We start from the raw sequence: 14326 nt of genomic DNA on the forward strand, positions 1-14326 counted from the left end.
AGCCCTGGCACGTAGCCCTCGCGTGGCATGCGCATGCGCAAGTCTATCTCTCTCTCCCCCATCTTTACCATCTCTCTCTCTCTACCATTCTCCCTCCGACCTTCTCTCTCCTTTACTCCCATCTTCCCGACCCTGCTGGCGCCGAGCCCTGCTTTCGCATGGGTTGCAGAAGATAGTGCTAGCCTTTCCTCCTTTCCCCACAAGAACCACTTCTCGCTCTCAGCATCGTCCGTGATCCTTTGTGTGCGCGTGCGACCCTGATCCTTCGCGCGGGGCACGCGCAGGTGAGCGGCATCTCGAGCGAGGTGTTCCGCCAGATCGAGGCCGTGGAGCGGGAGTACGACGCCACCACGGCGGCCCACCTGGAGGCCGTGCAGAAGCGCGGCGAGATGGTGGTGCGCGTGCTCGACCCCCGCTGCCTGGGCCGCGCCGGCGCGCAGGCGGCACGGCGGTACGCGCAAGGCGGCACCGCCTTCGTCGAGATCGTCAAGCGGCCCGGGCAGACGCTCGGGCTGTACATCCGGGAGGGAGACGGAGTGCGCACGCAAGAAGGGGTCAGTGAACCCTGTCTATCCGCATGCAAGCCGTCGCCAGGCGGCGTAGTACCGTTAACCAACAAGGCAGGCAAGAAAAAAAAAAAGATATTGCTTCTGGACTCTGCTCTCGTTGACTTGACGGGAAGAGGTTAGTCATTGCAGCAGAGAATTAAGGCCAAACTAGAGCTGGGGAGGTATTCTGTGCAAGAGTCCACCTAGTGGACATGTCCGTGTCGTCTGCTGTTGAAGTTCTGGTTGGCTGGACTAGGCTGCGCGTCCGCAGCAACTAGGTGCCAAAGCCAATCAACACTTCAGCGGCGGACCAAATTGACATGCCCACTAGGAGGACTCTTACAGAATACCTCCCCAGGTTTGTCTCGTGTCTAAGAATTGTAAGAAGGCCTCCGTGGCCCTCTACTGCGACCGCTTATGAGGTCGGCATTCCGACGTGCTTTGTTGTGACAGTGGGCCGCCATCAGTGCGAGTTAGTGCAGACCGCGAGAAATCGTATCTGTGTATGCTGGCATCGAACGCAGTCGGTAGAAAAGTGTTCGGCGTTCCCCCCGCGACCCCAGTCATCGCAAACAGCGTTGTCAGCTGTTCCAATCGGGAAGACAAAAGATTTGGGTAAAGGCTACTCCTAGCCATATCCGATAAAATAGGTGCAGCCTCGCAACTTTAGCACTGACTAGCGGTAACTGTTATTCCGTGCTGTGAACGACAGTTGTGAACTGTTTTGCTCTTTGTCTCTTTTTCCTTATCTCTCTATCTCCCACTTCCCCGCCCCCCAGTGTAGGGTAGCAAACCAGATTTTTTCTTCAGTTGATGTCCCTGCCTTCTTTCTTTCGTCTCTATTTCTCTCTCTCTTTAAAGATAAGTTGCAAAGCCTAATATATGTCTAATTTGCACATGTGCACATTGTTTTCTCCTGTGTCACGTGTGTTCACTGCTATGGTGCATCTACTGCGATTTCTTTTACCAACGTCTCTTCTACATACATTACGCTTTGTTTAACCGCAATTCATCTGCCGTAGCGCGAACATCTTCCGCCGTGACTGCGCAGCCCCTAGCGCACGCCTCTCGATTACGCGGGCTATTTGTTTCTCCGTGCGTAAGTCGTTATCAATAACCGTTGCGTCAACGTACAGACCGGACAAAAGTCGCGCGACTCGTTTTTCGTCCTCCAGGTCTTCATCTCTCGCATCGCCCTGGAGAGCGCCGTGTACCACTCGGGCCTCCTGCGGGTGGGCGACGAGATCCTGGCCGTGAACCTGGTGGACGTGCGAAACATGAGCCTGGACGACGTGGTGATCATCATGTCCATACCGCGCCGCCTGGTGCTCGCCGTGCGCTCCAAGGGCGCTGGTGGTCCCGGAGGACGTTCGGGGGCACTGCCTCCCGTGCCGCCCATGGCAGCCGAGAGGCAGCGGCCGCCCGTGGTCATCGTCAAGAGGGGCGTCCAGGTACGTGTCGTCGTGGTCATCGTCGGCCTGTCCTGACGCACACGCTGCAGGAACGAAGGCGACCTCCGATTTGCCCCGTGTCTCGCGCGGGCGAATTGCCCCCTCCCCCCCCCCCCCCCCAAACTTGGGTCCCGCCAATTTCCGCGATTTCGTCGTCACCTCGCCTAATTTTCCGCCGTCCTCCAATGCGCTCACTCGTACGCATGCTGCGTGCATTTACTCCTATCTACTTGTCTGTACACTCGGCTCCCGTTAATTGAACCATTGCTACATTTGGTTGAATTATCCGAAACTTCCAATTAACGAGCGGCAGGAAAACTCAACCAATTCAGTGTATTTTTTATTGCTCGATGCAGTCTGTAATGTCTTGTGGCAGAGAAATGGGCTAGTTGAAATTTAGACGTTGCATGCATTTCCGTCGGTTATGGGGAAACAGCCAAACCGAGAGGGAAACGACAAGACAGGCTGGATGGACGCTGGTCCTCCCTGTCCTGTTGTCTTTCTTTCCCTCGATTTCCCGTTTCTTCTTAAGCGCAAGAAATGCTTGAAATGGCTGTAGTGTCCTTCTGCTTCTTGCTGTTGACGCGTGACTCAACTGGCATGCGGCAGCTACCACCGACATTTTTAGACGCTGCGTATACATTGAAATAAAAAGAGAAAGGAGATTAATAATAATAATAATAATACTAATAATAATAATAATAATAATAATAATAATAATAATAATCTTTATTTCACTCATGAAGTGAGGGAGTGCGGGAAAAAAAGCTAACAAGTCAGCTTGACTAGTTCCCAGCTCCCCGGAGTACAAAATAGAAGAAACAGAAACACTTTTCGCATGGCAACATAGAAACCACAAACAAATAGTAATAGAAATGCAGCAATAAATTGTCGATAACAGTGAGAATAAGTAACTATAGAAATAAAATAAGAAGGTTCTTGAAGTTCTTAAATTAAATGTAACTCAGCTTCACGTTTACAATAAATGTCGACATTTGCCGAATGGCTCGTTTTTTCAAACCTTAGTAGCCGCTGCGCACAAATGGGTGGGGGTAGCTACTCTCCCAAATCCGCTCTTTGGCTATATAGCTTGCACGTAAACGCGGGCTCGGCTCGGCAAATGGGTCAGTTCGACTTCCCGACTCGACCCGCCACCGCCACTCGCGCCCAGTTCGCGTAAGACGGAAGCTTACGCACAGCGTCTAACCGGTCACGGTGGTCGCAGGAAGCCGAGGACGACCTGCACAGCGAGAACGGCATGGGCGGCGGGGGAGGCCTGATGGAGAACCCCTACTACAGCAGCACGGTGCCGGTGCGGAGGCAACCCCAGCCCCCGCACCGCTACCCCAAGACCCTCGAGAGCCTGGCCGAACAGGTCCACGCCTTCCGGGACAGTCCGCACATGGAGCGCTCATCGGCAGCCAGGAATAGGTGGGCGTGGCCAGCGCATTTGCGCTGATGGCTTCGTTCGTGGAGCCGCACTTGCAGCGCCCCCTCGCGTTGGTAACCTACACTTGAAAACTGCGGCGCGAGAGTTAGCTGCGCGCACCGGACGCGAAGGAAGGCAACAAGGACAATGCGCTGAACTATCAGTCATATGTATGCGTAGCATCTATACCCTACGCGTGCATGTAGCATGTATGTTCATGCGCTTTCAATGAAATTATCTGTTGACGGCGCAGCGCTTTGTCCATGTCGTCCTCTTTTTCGCTACCGTGTTGTTTTTTTCTGCGCTGTAGATTCAAGCAATCCCGGAAGGGTGTCGCAGTAGTCTGCCGGAATCTTCCGTGGCTGCCGCGCAATGGACATTTTTCAGCGCTTAGGAGGAAGTGGAAACTCCTTGGAAGAAGACGGGAACGTCGATGGTCTGCCTTTTCTTTCATGGCGTTTCTTTTGTTTGTTTGTTTTTCAACTAAGCGGCGGAAATGTTTTAGAAGTTTAATCTAGCCGCGCTTTCAGCCTTACGTGCTGTCGTATGGTTCCCTGCAATAACTTAGCTCAATTGGGGGTTCTAGGATGGGCGCCCTGCCACCGCAAAAAACATGAAACTTTTTTGCCAGCTAAGTTTAGCGCATGTTTCAGTAGGCAAAACCGGATGTACTTTAGTGCCTGTATTTTTCGAGCTGCTAAAAAAGAGAGAGAGCAAGAAATGGTATGCGCATCACGCGCGCTGAGCTATCTTTATTTTGTGGAGGCGAGTAGCGCCTTTCTGGTAGTTCCTGCTCTCTTTTTTGTGTGTGTGAATTAAGAGCTCTCCAATTTTGCGACCATTTGTAATTGTAAGTACTAAGTTGGATACGTTATTACTGGCAAACGAGGCTCGCTCAACTAAGTGTGTGGCGCTTGAAGTGTATGGCGCTCGAGAGGAAGCGCATAGTGCAAATAGAGATGTCACGCATTTTTACGAAGCTTTTTCTTGCGTTTTACGAACACACGATCGAGTGGTACGGGTTCTTTGCTCTGGAAAGCTGTCCTCAAGCCGAGCAGTTGCAGGCAGTCACTGCCAAGCTAACGCGTCCTGTAGAACCAGAACCCCACCACTGCCACCACCGCCACCCCACTACCAGCCACAACCACACCACCACTACTACTTCTATTACCAATGACAACATCACAACCAAGCTCACTCAACTACCACCAACACCATCACGCCCACTCCATTACCTACATACATACATACTGCCACCATCACAGCCAACCATGAAACCACTACCACGCCCGCTCCACTACCATCACGACTACCAACCACAAACCACTATTACCACCACCACCACCACCACGCCCGCTATGCTATAACGACATACCTCCGCCACACCCATTCCCTTGCCACCACCACCACCACCACCACCACCACCACAGCTAGCTCACTGCCAGCCACAAAAATCACTGCCGTCCCACAGCCACCATCGCACCACTACTACTACTGCTAGTACTACTACTACCTCTACTACTACCAACGACAACATCACAACCAATCCCGCTCAACTATCACCAATAACAACACCATCCCACGCCCACTCCATTACGAAGCACAACACCACAACCACGTCCAACCCACTGCCACCATCACAGCCAACTATGAAACCACTACCATCACGACTACCAACCGCAACACCACCACCACCACCACCACCACCCACGCCCGCTATGCTATAACCACATACCTCCACCACACCCACTCCACCACCACCACAGCTAGCCCACAGCCAGCCACAAAAATCACTGCCGCCCCCCAGCCACCACCGCCGGCACCACCGCGACCGGCCGGCACCGAGCTCGGCTCGACGCAGGCACTGTCTCTGTGACGCAGGTACTGGGACGAACACGACCGAGGCATGTCGTCGCGGCGGCTTCTGCGCACCGAGAGCGAGCAGCGGCTGATGCAGCCCGAGATGATGCAGGGCCCGCACGCGGGCCGGTACTACTCGCTCAGGCCTTCGGCCACGGGCGGTGGCATGGTCTCGCTGCACCACGTGGCGCACCACCACCACCACCAACAGCAGCAGCAGCAGCAGCAACAGCATATGGCCCCCGGCGGCATCCTGCGGCGGAGGTCGCTCATGGAGAGCTGCTCGGACACCGAGGTCCAGTCCGGCAGGAGACCGCCCTCGGCCATGGGCGCCGCCGCCTACATGGCGCCTCCGACTCACGGGGTACGTAGCTCAGTGTCTCGCTTCGAAGCTCTTGCGACAGTATAGCAAAAAACGTGGTATCGAAGCTCAAAAAAAAAAAAAAAGAAGCACAGACTAAGACCGAGAAGCGCTTACTGAACTCTCGTTTCCGTTTTACAAAGCCGCAAGACACTCCTTGGCTGTTAACTTCTTGAGCGCTTTGTGCAACTGACCGCGGCGACGGCGAGAGAGGCTCGTCCTGACACAGCCACGCAAGCGCATTTCTAACGTGCCTGTTGTTGAGTTAAGTGCCAGAATATGTTGCTGCCAGTGTTTTTTAAGACGTGTTGTTGCCACACGTTTTGAATATGTTTCTACCAGGCGGTAAATTGGGGGGAATAGATGGGCACAATAACATCGATGGAGTTTTACAAGACGACAAGCAAGAAAGCAGGAAATGAAATATGTGCGATAAAATAAAGGACAGTGTCTTGCTTTTTTGGGGTCCCAGCTGGCGGCCTGAGAGTAAAAAAAAAGAACAAAAAAACACACAGGTACAAATGTTCCCTACAAAGTGAGACATGCGTCTTCTGCAAAAAAAAAAAAAAAAGAAAAGAGGAATTCCGGATATGATTCACTGCCCTGTAGTGGCATGCCAGGATCTTCACTCACTCAGAACCGCAGAAAACATCCGCCTTGCAAGCAAAGGGGTTCAATGCTGATCGGATTGTTAATTGGCCTGTGTTCGAGACAACCAAGGGGGGTTTAGAATATAGCTGGAAAAACAAAGTAGGGAAGGGGCGGGTATCGTTACCGGGGCACGGATAAATGGGTTGTTAAATAAACACTTAGACGGTTGCTCTGAAATATCTGTTTCTGAAAATTCATGTTTGGCACATGTGTCTTCTTCTATATGCTCCCCATAGTAAGTGAAATGGACGTGGCCCACCGTTTCTACCACGACCAGATAACGTGAACGAATACATCTTTCGACGCCTACTTAAAATATCACATCCAATGCATTTCTGCGCCTGATACCATGTCCTGTTTCATGTAAAAGCAACGTAATCGTTTTTTTTTCCATTTCCCAAAGCATCCCAACAATACACTTACCCGTTTTGCAATCTAGTTTCGGCACTCTTGGATTTCATGTTCCTCACGGTAAAAAGGGACATCACTGTGACGTTGAACAAGGTATACTTAAGACATTAAAGGCGACTCTGAATTATATGTCAAAAGGCGGCTTGACTCAGGTTATGTAAGCGTGGTAGAAAAGGCGGGACGTGTGAATTTCAGTTACTTTGGAGCATACAGAAGGGATAAGTGAATGAATAATTTTCAGAGATAAGGATTTCAGAGTATCTGTCTCAGTCTTTATTGAAAAACCCACGTCTATTACGATAAAGCAGACACAGCCAGAGTACTAAATTACGGCACGGTAATACGTAAGTAATACTAAGCAAGGCAATATCGTCAGCAAATCGCAAGTTACTAAGGTATTCTCCATTAACTCTCATCGCCAATTCTTCCCAATCCAAGTCTCTGAATACCTCCTGTAAACACGCTGTGAATAGCGATCTCTCCAATGCTATTCACAGCGTGTTTCTACTTAGGGCAGATAGTGATAGCGGATCCGGATCATGAGACTGAAATAATCAGAAGAATAAGAAAGGGCTGGGGTGCGTTTGGCAGGTATTCTCAGATCATGAACAGCAGAATGTCATTATCCCTTAAGAGAAAAGTGTATAACAGCTGTGTCTTACCAGTACTCACCTACGGGGCAGAAACCTGGAGGCTTACGAAAAGGGTTCTACTTAAATTGAGGACGACGCAACGAGCTATGGAAAGAAGAATGATGGGTGTAATGTTAAGGGATAAGAAGAGAGCAGATTGGGTGAGGGAACAAACGCGAGTTAATGACATCTTAGTTGAAATCAAGAAAAAGAAATGGGCATGGGCAGGGCACGTAATGAGGAGGGAAGATAACCGATGGTAATTAAGAAAGTTAGGTGGGCGGATGAGATTAAGAAGTTTGCAGAGACAACATGGCCACAATTAGCGCATGACCGGGTTAGTTGGAGAAGTATGGGAGAAGCCTTTGCCCTGCAGCGGGAGTAGCCAGGCTGATGATGATGTTGATGAATACGTAAGTAGCTCATATAGTCTATGTGGCAGTTCGTCGTCACCCCTATACAAAGAAAATGCCATTAGAAATTATCATCATCAGTATCACCACCATAATCACTATCATCATCACTCCCGCCGGCCACGTCTTCTGTATCCCAATATACCGTGAATGGTAATGCGCATACAGACAAACTTTCAAAGTCAACTGCAACAAAAGTTCCTCTTGGCTAAACTGGCTAATCTTGCAAAAGCTGCATGGCTGGTAAGCGTCTAATCTTCTTAATAGCAGCCTTTTAACAGCGCCTAAACAGACGACACGTGCACCCGGTGGATAGTAGCTGTGTCGTATTCCCAGTACGTCGCCTCCGAGATTTTGCAGCGCGCCAGGGAAGCCGCAGGCGGTTCCCGATTTCGGAGGTAATGTCGAAGAGCCGTGCGATCTGACTCATGCATCAATTTCGTGGAAAGGTAATGGCGGCGTCAAGTTGTGTGCTTGTTGGTACGACATTTCGGTCCAGTGGTTAGCGCAGAAACTTCGAAAGAAATAAAAGTACGGACAGCAGACGAGACACACGAGCGTTCGTGCATGTCTCGTCTACTGTCCGTTGCTTTTGATGTTTCTGCACTAAACACCCCCCCCCCCCCCCCCCATGACGGGGTTTTCTTCTACTTTTTCCTTTGAAATTGCGGTATTAAAAAGGGCCCGCTTCCGGGAGCCTTTCTTGACGCATTCACTCTCTCTTTCATCAAACGTATAAGTTTGCATGGATGCTGTTCTGTATCTCCACTGACTGAATCTAGGCTTTGTAAGGGGCCCGCACTTTCGCTGCAGTTGGCCTCATTAAGCTCTCCGTACATACAGAAATATATCAGCTAGCCAAGCTGCCAACAACCACTCTCTCATGCAAACTCATTTCCTTCCTGGCCACAGCAACAGCCGCGCACGCTGACAGGCCGCTCCAACTCCCTGCCTCGGGGCGTCGCACTCGGGGTGCTGGACCCGCGTCGGGCGCTGCGTCACGGGGTGCGATTCGAGCGCGCCGCCTACGACTCGCAAGAGGACAGCGACGGAGCCCTTTCAGCGCCGGAGCTGCCTTCGGGGAGGCCTCGCAGGCCCAAGGGTGAGAACCGCAGCCCGGTGGAACAGCTGTGCTGGCCGCTGGACTATACAGGGCTGTACGTACGCCCCGTTTCGTATGCGCAGCACGTAACGCCATACGGAGGCTTCGAGACAACGGCGCTCAATCCGCACGCCCTTCCGCACGCGTGCGGAGGTGCGGGAAAGCCGCGCGCGCAGATCTGGTGCGACGAATTTCGGTTTACTTCGCGGGTCCGCGAGCCGAAGTTACGTCAGCCGAAACCTGAGCCGAAGATTTGTGCACCTGTGTGCCACGAGTACAGTTTCCCGCACCTCCGCACCCGTGCGGAAGGCCGCACGGATTGAGCGTAAGTAGGCCCTTTACTTCTCGCACGCTGCTCTCATTATTGACCAGTAAGAGTAGTGCGTCACATACGGAAGGAAGATACGGGCAAGCGTCACCTAATTCGATGTAACACTGAGTCTCATGCTTTTATGTCGCAAAACAAGACGCAATTATTACGCGGAAGGGCGTCGCAGATCCCAGCCTAGTTACCAATGAACGAGCGAAGGGACATGTCTACCGCGAGCACTGTCAACTGCTAAATGCACCAAGGCGAACAAATAAAGCGTGATTTGACGTAACCTTGCAGTCACATTCACAAGTTGTACAGTTGTATTATATGAAGTAGTTGTTCAGTAGAAGGCATCACAGATGACAAGTATGTGAACCGCAAAACGCCTTGATTGAAACTTCTATACGATCGCACTACTTGCGTAGCCGAGGCAGCGTCGCTTGCTAAGTATGAAACGGAGCATATAGTTGTGTGTTCAACTGCACTTTTATGATATACCAAACTTAAGACACCACCCGGACCTCCAACTAACAACTGCTCGCTTCTGACAGATAGATCGCACGCAATATACGCACGCTTGCAGATCACAGCGGAACACTTCACCCGGCCGACCTCAGGCGAACGTATACGTCGCGGAAACACACGCAACCCGCCAACAGCACTATTTGCAACACAGGCAACGTTAATGCATGTTTTACGCTCACTTGCGCAATGTGTGAGTACAGGATTAAGGACACTGTAAGCTTTAATACTACGGAAAGAAGAAAATACATGGGTGCGTGATGACGCGATCCCTAGCTTGCTCAAGGAAGTCCTACAGCAGCAGCCCTCCCCGCCCCCCTCTCATGACCCGCCGAACCTTGCCAAGAATGCATAGCGATCAAAAATAATGAAAGTGATACACTTGCATGATGTCGGGAGAAGTATTTTCCTGTGATCTGCTTGCGCATGTAAATGTATGACCAGACCTTAAATTAGTAAGATGTTAGCCTCGCGGCCCATTCGGTACCATGTTTCAAGTTTTGTATTCCGAAGGGCGCGATTTAACGCCTACAAAAGTCAGCGGACGCTCCTTGTACCGATAGCGTCGGAAAGCCAGGCTGTATTCACGGCGTGGCTATTCTTTGCTTCGGGACCCCGATGCTGCTGTTTTGTTGACGAATTCCCCACTGTCATTTTCGTGCTCTGTTGAGTGCGTGCTTATGGACATGGCCTCCGAGATTGGCGCGGCCTCTGAGATCCTGGAGGCCATGGTGTGGACATTGCGGTGGTGTCTGTATGGACGTTGCGGTGTTGTTTTAGTGCAACGGAAAGCATACTGGCTTCAGTCCAATCAAAAAGTGTTAACGCGGAAAACCTGTGGTACATTTCTTGTAAGAACTTTTAGATCGGCATTGAGGATGTAGTTGTCCTCAAGAAACACGCTGAAGATAATGATAGGTGAGGTCGATAGAGATTATACGTCGGCATTGGTGAGAGGCAGGAGACAAGTGCAGCTTTAGCAGTAATATTTTGTTTATCAAGCCGATGCACCTACTGTTTAGTTTTATGAAGCGTTGAAGGATTTTTACCACAATAGTGATGTCCGAATCTACGCCCCAGCGACGGCTCCCTTCAAGTAACATGCACTAATCTCGAAGGCCATGCTTTTGCGCGCTGCATGCGTCAGGGTTTCTTCCTTTTAAGCGAAGCTTTTAGCCTCCATTAGGTCGGGATATATCGTGGGGTGCCCACCTAAAAGACAGGCGGCCTCGGCTACTCAGACAGACCTGAAACGGCAGCTGGAAAAGGGGTTGGTGTTTGAGTTCCCGTGTGACTGAATTAAGTTTGTTAAGCGCATTTAATTGACGCAGTTGTTAAGCGCAACTAAGCGCATTTCTGCCGTCGGCGTCGCCGTGAGGTCCCGTGTAAAGCCAAGGGCGATAAAATCGTGGCCGCGCGCCGTATGCTGTATGCGCGAGTGAAAGCGTGGGAGGATGAGCCGGCGAACGAGGCTCAATCTCGCGTGCGCGAGCGAGGAAGGCGGGGCGAAAGCGCGCCGTCTTCTGTCGCGCGCGAGGCACGGGTGTGAGATGAGGGAGGGGTGCGTTCTTCTGCGGCGGATGCTGCTTACGGCGCTGCCGTGCGGGCGCCGTATCCTGAAAGCGATCTGTGACGTGGCCAAGGTGCGCGCCCGCGCTGGCCTCGTCTTCAGAGCGATCTGCGATGTTTGCAGAGTGCGCGTAGTGCCGGTAGCTTCGTGTGCGCTGTGCTTTCGACGTTTAGCTCCCGTTGAAGCGAGAGATGCACGAAGGTCAATTCGCTCGCTGCTGCTGCCGCGCTTCCTAACTCCAGCGTTTTGACAGCGAGTTTCCGTGGTCATCGAGCTAGATGTGTTCGTATTTGCTTGTGCGCGCGTAGCACCGTGCTTGTTAATTTAGTGAGTAAGCGAATGTTTACAAATTTATAAGGCGAATAAAACTTTGCTTACTTCGTATAGCTGTCCACTAATTTGCTATCGCTATCGACGCTTTGCTATTCTTGCCAAACTGCGATTTTTTTTCTGACTCCTAGTTGTCTAGTTACACATTTAATTACCGTGTGCTTGGTTGCCAACTTTCTTGACCTTTTTCTCCGTTCTGTGTTCATGCTTTTCAGGTACAGATACTTGTGCACTTTATCCGCCTATTTATTTTGACCCATGTTCTCGAGTCTTTCTTCAAAACTAATTCTTCTTTGCGCTTCTCTCACTTCAGACGAGGCACAACCTATGTTACCATGCACTGCCTCGTTTCTGGTTCTGCCGCGGGCTACCAAAGCCAGCCGAGTTACCCATCTTCGGTAAACTTCCAACCACGACAAGATATCCGATTTTAAGCATTATTGCTGCATTCCGCTTGCCCTTTATTTTCAAGTTATCTTGCTGGTTGCTTGAGTAAGTCTTTCCTCCGTTTATGCATATGCCGAGGTACTTATATTGCTTAACTATGGGTATGACTTCTTGATGAATAGCCACCATGTAATTACTTGTCTCTTCATAAAAGATCGCAACTCCCGTTTCCTCTGTGCTAAACTTAAGGCCTAGCTTTTGTCGCACATATTCGAGAGTGTCTGCAAATATCTTGCGTTGTCCACTAGTAGGACTGTGTCGTCTGCATACATCAGTCCGGGGACCTTCTGTTGCACCATTTGTCCATTAAGTATGTAGGATAAATCAAACTCTGACTGAGTATTTTCCAGTCTTATTTCTGTGCCCTTAACATACAGCGTGGACAACAAAGGAGACAGAGGACATCCCTGCTTCAGTCCTTGGTGAATTACCACCACTTGTACTCGGCTGTCTTTATCTATTTCCCTCAGCAGCTCCGCGAAATCGTCATCTATGCTTTCGTTCTTGAGAACATCCCATAACCATTCTCTGTCTACGTTGTCGTAGGCTACTTTAAAATCTAGAAATGCTATCCATAGAGGTGTTTCCTGAGCTACTGAGATCTCTTTGCACCGAGTAAGCACAAACACATTAACATCTGAGGGTCCGCCTGGCCTCAACACATTCTGAAGTTCCCCCATTATATCATTCTTTTCCTTCCACTTTGGGAGTTCTAATTTTATGGCTTACATTGTGATTCTATATCGCAGAATAGTTTTATGGCTTGCATTGTCATTCTATATTGTAGAATAGTTTTCTATCGCAAATTTTGATCTCTCACGTTTTTCTGTTAACTGCTGGATCGGTTTCAGTCTGAACTACGCTTTCTTTTGTGCCGGAGTAATCCCTAATAACTTCTCTGGTGTACCGCAGCGCATCGTCTCCTTAGAAGGTGTCACCAATGTTGTGCCAGACCTATCCAGGAAAGTTCCTTGCCCTAGCTGGCATTGTGCTGAAGCCAGGCGCCGAGCTGATCGGCAGAGCGCAAGCTCACCTCGCTGCCTGCCCTATGACCGGCGGCAACTCGTGCAAGCGCGCCCGGACCCGGGGCGAACCACGCTGATAAGTCACCCTTCTGGCGGAGTGTCTGATGCAATTGACGTCAAGCCCTCTCGTCCATTCGTCCAATTCAAACAGCGACTTTTCCTGATTGGAGGGTTCGAACTGCTGGCTGCTCCAACGGATCCGGCAGCTGTAAAAATGCCGTAGTTTCACCCGAAAGACGAAGCACCAATTGCGATGGTAAATTAGTGGACAGCTTTACGAAGTAAGGATAGTAGTTTTTCCGGCCCTGTGAAGTTGTAAATAAATTAACAAGCATCGTGTCACGCGCGAACAAGCAAGAGCATGAGCACATCCCACTCGATGACCGCGGAAACTCGTTGTGGAAACGCTGCAGTGAGGAAACGCGGCAGCAGCAGCGAGCGAATTGACCTTCGTGCTGCCGCTAGCATCAACGCGAACTAAGCCGCGAAAACACAGCGCAGCGCGGACTGTGTACCCTTCAGGACAACATTCATTTGGGCTAGATGGTGCATACTTGAATTAGGAAGGAACAGCGCCAACTAAGACGATCACAAGTGGGGAGAACGGCGCTCGTCCTGTGTTGTTCTCCCCACTTGTGATCGTCTTAGTTGGCGCTGTTCCTTCCTAATTCATGTGTAACCTTCGCAGAGGGCTTTCAAGATACAGCGGCCTGGCCGGGCGCCGCCGTTGCCGCTCGAAGTAGACAGCACCCCCTTCCCCCTCATCCCCACCCTAGCGCTGTAGCCTCGCGCGCGACGGAAGGCGGCGCGCTTCCTCTCCGCTTTCCTCCGTTGCGTGCGCGAGATTGCGCCGCGATCGCCCGGCTCACCCTCGCACGTTTCCACTCGCACATACAACGTACGGCGCGTGGCGACGATCGTATTGCCCTTGGATCTTATGCGGAACCTCACGGCGACGCCGACGACAGAAGTGCGCCTGCCTATAAAATTGCTATCGCAATAAAAACGAGCCGCGCTACGTCCCCCCGGGTCCCCGCGATGCTACGATCCCCCCGGATGGACGTATCGTTCCTCCAGGTCATCGTGGCGCGGCTTAACGCGAGCCAGGTATGCTCTCTGCCCCGGTACCGACTATGTAACACCCTTGTGTATATTGCAGATAAATGTTTCCTTAGCTCACCGTCCAATTGACCGCTTCGTCGATCAACTCTGCGCATCAGGGGCAGCAGGCTTAGACGCAGGAAACCCAACACCGCCTTCA

General features: G+C 51.1%; 1 protein-coding gene across 1 annotated transcript in view; it reads left to right on the top strand.

Moving 5' to 3' along the window:
* Positions 1-14326, top strand: part of RhoGAP100F (Rho GTPase activating protein at 100F) — a 131489-nt gene that overhangs the window by 83396 nt on the left and 33767 nt on the right. Inside the window, exons 4-8 of the mRNA XM_050167816.3 lie at positions 285-554; positions 1724-1999; positions 3225-3430; positions 5310-5652; positions 8669-8858. Coding sequence (XP_050023773.1) covers positions 285-554; positions 1724-1999; positions 3225-3430; positions 5310-5652; positions 8669-8858 — 1285 coding nt within the window. The remainder of the gene's footprint in view (positions 1-284; positions 555-1723; positions 2000-3224; positions 3431-5309; positions 5653-8668; positions 8859-14326) is intronic.

This window comes from Dermacentor andersoni, chromosome 11, assembly GCF_023375885.2.
Source record: "Dermacentor andersoni chromosome 11, qqDerAnde1_hic_scaffold, whole genome shotgun sequence".
NCBI classification, from domain to species: Eukaryota; Metazoa; Arthropoda; class Arachnida; order Ixodida; family Ixodidae; genus Dermacentor; species Dermacentor andersoni.